The sequence below is a fragment of the Monodelphis domestica genome, chromosome 6 (genome assembly GCF_027887165.1).
Source record: "Monodelphis domestica isolate mMonDom1 chromosome 6, mMonDom1.pri, whole genome shotgun sequence".
In the NCBI taxonomy this organism is placed as follows: Eukaryota; Metazoa; Chordata; class Mammalia; order Didelphimorphia; family Didelphidae; genus Monodelphis; species Monodelphis domestica.
Genome location: NC_077232.1, coordinates 29,982,368 through 29,992,767, shown reverse-complemented (window position 1 = coordinate 29,992,767; position 10,400 = coordinate 29,982,368). Strand labels below are relative to the sequence as shown.

The 10,400-nt window shown below is 40.9% G+C and overlaps 1 protein-coding gene across 1 annotated transcript in view; it reads right to left on the bottom strand.

Annotated features, from left to right (window-relative positions):
• Positions 1-636: 636 nt before the first annotated feature.
• Positions 637-10,400, bottom strand: part of SYT13 (synaptotagmin 13) — a 54,041-nt gene continuing 44,277 nt past the window's right edge. Inside the window, exons 5-6 of the mRNA XM_056801896.1 lie at positions 8,927-9,056; positions 637-4,573 (exon numbers count right to left, since the gene is read on the bottom strand). Coding sequence (XP_056657874.1) covers positions 4,269-4,573; positions 8,927-9,056 — 435 coding nt within the window. The 3' untranslated portion in view covers positions 637-4,268. The remainder of the gene's footprint in view (positions 4,574-8,926; positions 9,057-10,400) is intronic.

Below are 10,400 nucleotides of genomic sequence, written 5' to 3'. Positions count from 1 at the left end.
GGTCCTTTCCAATTCTTTCATTCTATGTTCTCAGATCCTTTCCAATTCTTTCGTTCTGTGTCCTAAGGTTCTTTCATTCTATGTTTTCAGATCCTTTCCAATTCTTTCATTCTGTGTTCTAAAGTCCTTTCCAATTCTTTCATTCTGTGTTCTAAGGTTCTTTCCAATACTTTCATTCTATGTTCTAAGGTCCTTTCCAATTTTTCCTTCTATGTTCTCAGGTTCTTTCCAATACTTTCATTCTATGTTCCAAGGTCCTTTCCAATTCTTTCATTCTGTGTTCTAAGGTCCTTTCCAATACTTTCATTCTATGTTCTAAGGTCCTTTCCAATTCTTTCATTCTGTGTTCTAAGGTCCTTTCCAATTCTTTCATTCTATGTTCTAAGGTCCTTTCCAATTCTTTCATTCTGTGTTCTAAGGCCCTTTCCAATTATTTCATTCTATGTTCTCAGACCCTTTCCAATTCTTTCGTTATGTGTTCGCAGGTCCTTTCCAATTCTTTTCTTCTGTGTTCTAAGGTCCTTTCCAGTTCTTTCATTCTATGTTCTCAGATCCTTTTCAATTCTTTCGTTCTGTGTCCTAAGGTTCTTTCCAGTTCTTTCATTCTATGTTCTAAGGTCCTTTCCAATTCTTTCCTTCTATGTTCTCAGGTTCTTTCCAATTATTTCATTCTATGTTCTCAGATCCTTTCCAATTCTTTTGTTCTGTGTTCTAAGGTCCTTTCCAGTTCTTTCATTCTATGTTCTCAGATCCTTTCCAATTCTTTCATTCTGTGTTCTAAGGTCCTTTCCAATTCTTTCATTCTATCTTCTAAGGCCCTTTCCAATTATCTCATTCTATGTTCTCAGACCCTTTCCAATTCTTTCGTTATGTGTTCGCAGGTCCTTTCCAATTCTTTTGTTCTGTGTTCTAAGGTCCTTTCCAGTTCTTTCATTCTATGTTCTCAGATCCTTTTCAATTCTTTCGTTCTGTGTCCTAAGGTTCTTTCCAGTTCTTTCATTCTATGTTCTAAGGTCCTTTCCAATTCTTTCATTCTGTGTTCTAAGGTCCTTTCCAATTCTTTCATTCTATGTTCTCAGGTTCTTTCCATTACTTTCATTCTATGTTCTAAGGTCCTTTCCAGTTCTTTCCTTCTATGTTCTCAGATTCTTTCCAATACTTTCATTCTATGTTCCAAGGTCCTTTCCAGTTCTTTCATTCTATGTTCTAAGGTCCTTTCCAATTCTTTCATTCTATGTTCCAAGGTCCTTTCCAATTCTTTCATTCTATGTTCTCAGATCCTTTCCAATTCTTTCGTTCTGTGTCCTAAGGTTCTTTCATTCTATGTTTTCAGATCCTTTCCAATTCTTTCATTCTGTGTTCTAAAGTCCTTTCCAATTCTTTCATTCTGTGTTCTAAGGTTCTTTCCAATACTTTCATTCTATGTTCTAAGGTCCTTTCCAATTTTTCCTTCTATGTTCTCAGGTTCTTTCCAATACTTTCATTCTATGTTCCAAGGTCCTTTCCAATTCTTTCATTCTGTGTTCTAAGGTCCTTTCCAATACTTTCATTCTATGTTCTAAGGTCCTTTCCAATTCTTTCATTCTGTGTTCTAAGGTCCTTTCCAATTCTTTCATTCTGTGTTCTAAAGTCCTTTCCAATTCTTTTCTTCTGTGTTCTAAGGTCCTTTCCAGTTCTTTCATTCTATGTTCTCAGATCCTTTTCAATTCTTTCGTTCTGTGTCCTAAGGTTCTTTCCAGTTCTTTCATTCTATGTTCTAAGGTCCTTTCCAATTCTTTCCTTCTATATTCTCAGGTTCTTTCCAATTATTTCATTCTATGTTCTCAGATCCTTTCCAATTCTTTTGTTCTGTGTTCTAAGGTCCTTTCCAGTTCTTTCATTCTATGTTCTCAGATCCTTTCCAATTCTTTCATTCTGTGTTCTAAGGTCCTTTCCAATTCTTTCCTTCTATGTTCTCAGGTTCTTTCCAAGACTTTCATTCTATGTTCCAAGGTCCTTTCCAATTCTTTCATTCTATAGTCTAAGGTCCTTTCCAATTCTTTCATTCTGTGTTCTAAGGTTCCTTCCAGCTCTAGCATTGCATGTTTCAGATTATAAAGTTCCTTAAAGCACTAATTTTACTTTCTTATTTTCCTTAGAATACAGATATTCTTTGGGTTCTAGGATTTGTTTTTCCAATTTTTGGAGCAATGGGTTTACTTTGAGAATATTAAAGGATAAGGGTTTGACTAATAGAAACCCAAATTTCATCTGTTTCTTGGTACCTGAATTGAACCTCTCAGGTCTAGAAACTATGTGCATACTCCTACAGTATTTTTGATGCTCCCTCTTGGAAAACTAGAAGGGAAAGACAGTAATCCAAGCTAAAAATAATAATTTGGATTCCTCATTAAAAGAAAAAATTCCTCAGGAGGCCTCCAGGACTGTTCTGGTATCTTGTCTACCTACAACTTCTAGCCTGGTCATGCATTGTTCATTGGGTTTTAGAGACGGCCATACCAAGATAATTAAAGATGGAGTGAGAGGTCCAGTGTTCCTCAGTGAATCAAAGACAGGGAACAAATAGAAGTTGGGTGTCCCTGGGCTCATGTCATTCTACAATGCATGTTCTATCCATGTGGTCAACTCTTTAGAGATTCTCATTATAGAGAAGGAGGCTCTCTGATCTAGAGCTGGAAAGGATTTCAGAAATCCCCATCATTTTTAGAATGGAGAAACTGAGGCCCTGGGCAGAGACAAACCCAAACTCTCATAGAGGGTGAATGTCAGAGGCAGGTTTTGAACCTGTGTGCTCTACATCCAGAGCCAGGATTCTTCCCACCGTACCACAACTGCCTCCCAATATTTTGGCTCACAGGCTGAGGGTAACATTTCCCAAAGGCGGTCCTCTTTATTATGTAAACAAAGAACCTGGTTCAGTTCAGGCATGGTGACCACCTCCCATTTGCTAGTGGGTAGACCCCTCTGGGCATTGCCCAAAATGCAGAGGAAAGCTCAATTCAAGAACTATATAGTGAAGTTAACAGAAAATAATCATGGTAGCTGATATTTCATTGGCACTTTACTCCTTACAAAGGGGTTGATCAGGTAGGTAGGTAGGGAATAACCTTAATGTTTCCATTTTACAGATGAGAAGATTGAGGCCTCAAGATACCATATGACTTGCCTGCAGTGACATGGAGAGTAAGTGATGGGCCAAAACTAGAATCCAAATTATTTTTAATTCACAAGGGCATAGGGGATTGGAAAACAGCTTCATTCTGCAGGAGAGAGGTATTTCCAGAACTATGGTTTAAAAATAAAAGATAATTTATAGAACTTATTTTTTTTAAAAATAGATATTCTACTTCTTGGTTGCTTCATTAGGAGCACACCTTTGGAGACAGAAGAGATGCTAGAGATCATCTAGTTAACCCCTCTCATTTTTCAGAAGAGGTGAGAGAGCTTCACCTCCCTTGCCCAAGGCCACAGAGATCTGGTTTTAGAGATGGCCATACCAAGATAATTAAAGATGGAGTGAGTGGTCCAGTGTTCCTCAGAGAATCAAAGACAGGGAACAAATAGAAGTCTGTGTCAGAATTCGAATGTAGGTCCTCTGACTCCAAACCCAACACTCTTTCTGCCACTCCAGTTCACCATGACTAGACATATTTAAGCAGAGGGTAGACCTATGTTTAACAAATTTTGGTAGATTCCTTATAATAACGATGTCTCTGCAATGGTGTGGAATTTATTCCTGTTTGAGGGGGGAGTGGAAGATTAGACCTGCAAAGTCCTTCCTTGTTGACATTCTGGGATTCTTTTAAGTTTTTAAAAAATAAGGAAACTCTCTTTTATTCATTCAATAAAAGGAACATGGCATTGAAGAACAGTCATTTCAAAACTAATGAAATGTTTGCTAAATCAAGCTTTCCTTTGCCTTTTCCCAGGGCCTCCTGCCCATCTGTGTGTGGGCTGTCTCGTGCACACAAGCTGTACTCACCCATTTCTTTGGCGAGTAGGAAGGGACTAACTGTCTGCACTTAGTCGAGTGACCTCAGAGGTCCTGTTTCTACTCTGGGGCCAGATATGAAGAGCCTTTGCCTTAGCACTCTAAGTGCGTAATCAGTGCTCATTGATGGGTGTCCCAGGGGGGCCTTGGCCTTCCCAAGCATCTTCCATGGTCTCCTGAGCCACAGACTGAGAGCAGAATGGGGGGAAGTCAGGGAGACAGATGGATGAAAGTGGGCGCCACAAGGAGGAGGCATCATGGCAGAGGCCTCATGGAGCTACATCTGGAGCTGATGCCACATGGCGATCTGCCGGCGAGGATTCTTGAGCATCTCTTCCCAGTGGCTGCGCTGAGTGCCAGACGAGTGCAGGCCCAGGCTGCAGCGACCTAGCACGTGGCTCTGGCCGGCCCCATCCTGACCCAACATCTCCAGCTCCACGCTGGAGGCCCGCAGGAGGTCATCGGGCACCTCGAACATGATCATCTCGTTCCACACCGGGTTCAGCTTGTGTTTGGCCCGTTTTGTCTGCTTCTTCTTCAGTTTCAGGGCTTGGTGTTTCAAGGTCACCTTGACAGAGACATCTGCAAAGGATGGAGCATCAAGGGGGGGGGGAATTTGGTGAGTTTCTGCCACTCGATCCCACCCATGTTGTCCCTCCCAACTGGTCTAGAGGGACCTCCTCGCAACTCCTTGGGGCTCCAGCCAATCATTGGGGAACAAGGGGCAGAGTGGAACTAGCTGAAGAAACCTAGAATTTGGAATCTGAAAGAGACCTGAGGGGAAATCTAATCCAGCCTCCTCTTTTTCTAGAGATGAAGAATGTGGGGATGGGGCCAAGGAACCTGGATTTTTACCCTATACATTCCCACCCCTTTGTCCACCTATTCCTGAACACAATTATATAGAGGTTCTCCTACTGGGATTTCAATTAGTTTGCATTTTGGGATCATAGATTTCATGCTAGAAGGAATACTGGGCATCATGGTACATGCTTATAATGTTTGATCTTGAGAAGGACTGAGGCTGGTGGATTGCTTAGACTCAGGAGGTCTGAGCTACAGTAGGCTAATTTTTTTAAAGTTTTTTTAGCGTGTTTCCAGCAAGAATATGGTAGGTTTGGGAACAGGGACATCAGCCTTCCTAAGGCAGGCTGAAACAGCCCAGGTCAGAAAGGGCACCCGTCAAAATTCTCATGATGATCCTAGGCTTCTAGCCTGGGCAAGAGAGCAATTCAGTCACTAAATAAATAAGCAACAAAGGAGATAGGCAGACAGACAGACAGTTAGACAGACAGACAGACAGACAGACAGACAGACAGACAGACAGACAGACAGATGGACCGACGGACGGACGGATGGATGGGTGGATGGATGGATGGATGGATGGATGGATGGACAGAGAGACAGACAGATGGATGGACAGACATAGATAGATAGATAGATAGATAGATAGATAGATAGATAGATAGATAGATAGATGGACAAATGGACAGAGAGAGACAGACAGACAGACAGATAGATAGATGGATGGACAGACATAGATAGATAGATAGATAGATAGATAGATAGATAGACAGATAGACAGACAGACAGATAGATGAATCAATTAATCAATCTAGAAGGCACCTTAGGAGTTGACCACATACTATAATCCCTTCATTTTATGGAGGGGATAATCAAGACCCAAAGAAGTTACTTGACTGGCTAAGGGTCACAAATGGTATAAGTGTCAGAGATGAAATTCTACCAGTCCAAAGATCAAGAGCCAGCCATGGTATGATGGACAGAGGCCATGCTCAGAGTTAGTGCTGACTGTGATTCTTGGTAAGCCATTTAATCTCTAAGATTATAAATTTGGGGGTAAAAGCTGATCTTCACTGGTTATGAGAATTTCCTCTTTGGGAGCTCCTAATGCCTATTAAATCACAGAATTAATCCAAAAACAAACAAAAAGCTAAGGGCTGCACAATACCATCTTCAAAATCATATGCAGAACACAATGTAAGAATCATTATTGGGGACAACTGTGTGGCTCAGTGGATTGAGAGTCAAGCCTAGAGACAGGAAGTCCTAGATTCAAATCTGACTACAGACACTTCCCAAGTGTGTGACCCTGGGCAAATCCATTGTCTCATTCTTACCAACTCTTTTACCTTAGAACCAATACACATTACTGATTCTAATAGGGTAGGGAAAGGTTGTTTGTTTGTTGTTTATTATTATTTCTATTTTACACATGAAGAAACTGAGGCACTTAAAGGGTAAGCAACTTTCTCCCAGTAAGTGGCAAAGCCAAGATTGGGATTCAAGTCTCTCCTGACCTCAAGGCCAATGTTCTTTCTATTAAACAACAAAAATACCCAGGGTCATAGGAAACTATAGTTCCAATCAGAATCTGTTAAATGAAGGGAGAGGGTTCAGACAAGGGCCTGGGAGAATAGAAGATAATAGGGTCATAGATCTAGTGTTGGAAAGGACCTCAGAGATCATCTAGTCCAATTTCTTTTATTTTACAGAGGCAGAAACTGAGGCCAAGGAAGTGAACTAACTTCAATAATTCAGTTCAAAGTCATTAATTAGGTGTCTACTATGTGCCAGGTACTGTCCTAAGCACTTGCCCAAGGTCACACAGGTGGGGTTGGAAGCTATCTTTTCACTCCTAGATCAGCACTTTTTTCTCTGTATCAAAAAGAGAAAAAGCTGATGAATAGGGAGAGAAAAGAAGGCTTCCTAGAGAAGGCAGCCCTCTAAGTACAAATGGGGGCTGGGATGGACCAACTGGCATTCATCTTCCTCTCCCTTGTTTTCGACGTCCTTCCAAGTTTAAATGACTTGTCTCTTGGCTGACTGTCTGGCTCATTTCTTCTCATCTGTCTTTTGTTCTTTGGGGGGTGGGGAGGCTTATTCAACCATAAACCTTGGCTTAACCCTCACAGATTTAAAATTAAAAGGGAACTTGGAGGTTGTCTCAGCCTCCATTTAACAGCTGGGGAAACAGAGAGTAAGAGAGGCAGTTACTTGCCCAAAGACACACAATTATAGCTCTGGAAGGGACTGCTCATCCAAGGTCGTCTGTTCCAACACTCTCACTTTACAGGTGAGGAAAGAGACCCAGGGAAGCTCAATGACTCTCCCAAGATTACCCAGCTAGTATTTCAGGTGTGATTGAACTCAGGTCCTCTAACTCTAGTACCAATTTTCTTTGCACTGCTCCCCCCTTGCCTCTCCACCTTCAAATCAACCTCTACTGGCTTCAAATTGTTCCACATTCTCCCTCAAGGGGGCTGAGGGAAAAAGGATCCTGAAGCACTATCAGAAATTCCTCCCAGAAATTTTAAGTCCAAGGACAATATAGGAATTCATTGTTTTTAAAGATGGAAGAGATCATAGGGATCATCTGATCCATCTGTCTCATTTTCTAGGCAAGGAAACTGAGGCCCAGGTGGGGAAGAGACTTGACCAAGGTCACAAAGAGCAAAGATTCAGTCTCAGATCCCTTGACTCCAAAAACCAACGCATTCCCATTATGCCACAATAGATTTTTCATATATAATCTAACAGCCAGAGATGTTTTCAATTAGATCAGGGTTATGGAAGCTAATGTGGAAATAATTACAACTCAATGTTTATTGCTATAATTATCACCCCTGGGTCATTAGTTCTTTGCTTTGCCAAAGACATTTGAGAGATGAAGTATTGTGAGAGGACTGACCTGAAGTGAGTTATAAAGAAAATTCAATAAATTCAATCAACATTTATTAAGCACCTACTATGTGCCACAGGGCAGACAGCTAGGTGGTACAGTGAATAGAGTCTCTGGACTAAAGTCAGGAAGACTTATTTTCCTGAGATCAAATCTAATCTCAGATAGGCAGGATAGGAACCCAGATTTTCCTACCCACAAGTCCAGTTGTCTGTCTACGACATTTTAAAGCTGGAAGGGAATATTTTCATTTTATAGATGAAGAAACAGAGTCCCAGGATCAAAGAATCTTAAAGGCCATCAATATCAATCCCTTCATATTGTGAATGAAGAAATGGAGGCAAAGAAAGATGAAGTGACTTGCCCTGGTCACACAGCTTGTAAGTATCTGGAGCAAGATTCACTCTTGGAACTTCCTAATCCCAAATCCAACATTCTATCCACTGTACCACCTAGGAAAGGGAATTACCCAAAGTCCCACAGGTAGCAAGTTGGACTCATAGACTTAGAAATGGAGGGAAATTTAGAGATCATCCAAATCAGCAGTTCTCAAAATATGGTGGAAAGCCCTGGAAGTCCCTAAGACCTTTTCAGGGAGCCCATGAGGACAAAACTATTTTAATAACATTAATACATTTTAATTTCTAAAATGGTAACTATAGATAAATGTAACCACAGAAACAGAGTTTTGGGGGAAGGGGTCAAGCCTCAATAATTTAATTAGAGTGCAAAGGGGTCCTGGGAAGGCAAGAGAAGGAAACAAATGAGTTATTATGTTATATATATATATATATATGTATATATATATAGATATTATATCTCACTAGATCCTCAAATCCCTATCCTGGGAGATAGGTTCTATTATTGTCTCCACTTAACAGATGAGGAAACCAAGCCAGACAGAGTAAGTGACTTAACTAGGGTCACACAGCCAGTAAGTATCTGAAACTGGATTTAAATTCAGGTCTTTATGACTTTAGGTTTGATCTTTATCCACTGAGTCATGGAGTTAAGACCAAAAAGTTTGAGAATTGCTGATGTAGACCAACCTCTTCATTATACAAATGAGGAAACTGAGAGGTAAAGAAATTTCCCCAACCCATTTAATTAGTGGTTGGTAGAGTGGTACTCAGAACCAAGCTTTCTCGTTATAAATCCTGCTATCCCCCCATGGCTCTCTTCACATGTCTCCTAGAGCTTGAGTAAACCCATCACTCCACTGCCCCACTCACCTTTCCCCAGGACATCTTTGGACTGGTTGGAATGGAGATTCTTTGCCTTGATCAATACCACAAGGAGCCGGTTGGCTGCTGGGAGGTAGCTGATGGAGAGGAGGACTTCACCAGAGCCAGTGGCCAGGTCCTAAGAAGGAAAGAGGCTTACTCTGAGCTGGTTTCAGTCTGAACAAGGTAGGGTCAGGGCCAATCAGAGTTCCAGACACAGCACGTACTATGAGGTCTCATGGACAATCAGGAAATCTTGCTACAATGGCAATAACAGAAATCAACTTTATAGAAAGTCAAAAATATCTGAACCCAGGGCAGCTAAGTGGAACAGTGGATAGACAGCCAGGTCTTGACGTGGGAGGTCCAGAGTTCAAATAGCTTCAGACACTTCCTAGCTGTATGACCCAAAGCAATTCACTTAACACCCCCCACCCCATTGCCTAGCCTTTACCACTTTTCTGTTTTGGAACCAATACAGAGTATCGATTCTAAGATGTAAGGTAATGGTTTAAGCCAAGACCTGGCTGGCTCTGGCACATAGTATTTGTATGGAGACTTCCCCAATCCATCTGATCCTGGTTCCCCATCTGTAAAATGAGGGACTGAGCTAACTGAGCTCTAAGATGTCAAAGCTATTATTATGTAGACATTGAAAATTGATGGCCAGAATCAGAAGTAGAAGAGTCGATGTCTGGTGCTGAACGACATACTGGAGATACAAAGACAGTAAATGGAATGACTCCTACTCAAAAGGAACTTTTATCCTAATGTAAGAGGAAACAAGGACATGTATACAGAGTGTCCCAAAAGTCTTAGAACTGGAAGAAAATTTAGAGATCATCCAGACCAAAGACTATTAAAGCTTTATGTACATTAAGACTTTTGGAATACCCTGTGAGAGGAAAAAAAAATGAAGAGAATAAATAAATTGTCCAATCATTTGCTACTCTTTATGATTCTATTTGGGGTTTTCTTGGCAAAGATACTGCAATGGTCTGCCATTTCCTTCTTCAGCTTATTTTACAGATAAAGAAACTGAGGCAAACAGGGTGAAGGGACTTGCCCAGAGTCACAAAGCTAGTAATTGTCTTAGGGTGGATTTGAACTCATAAAGATGAGTTTTTCCTGATTCTAAAGCCAGTGCTCTGTCCATAGTGCTACCTAGCTGCCTAAATAAAAATAAATACAAAGTCCTTAAATACAAGGTAATTAAGGAAGGGAGGTATTAACAACTGAGGGGATCAGTAATGGCTTCCAGTATAAGGCTATACTTGTCAGTGTGAATTTTGGGATGACTCAGTTTACCTTTTACTTTTGAGAAACCGGGTACCAAGCACACCTATTTTGATTTGAATATTAGGCACCTTTTTTTGTTATGAAGGTTTCTCTATTGGTTGAAAGTTTCCTCTCAGGAAGTCCAGCTCCTGAGTTTGACCTTTATCTCTAATTGGTTACAACTGACCATTTTCTAATGCCATTG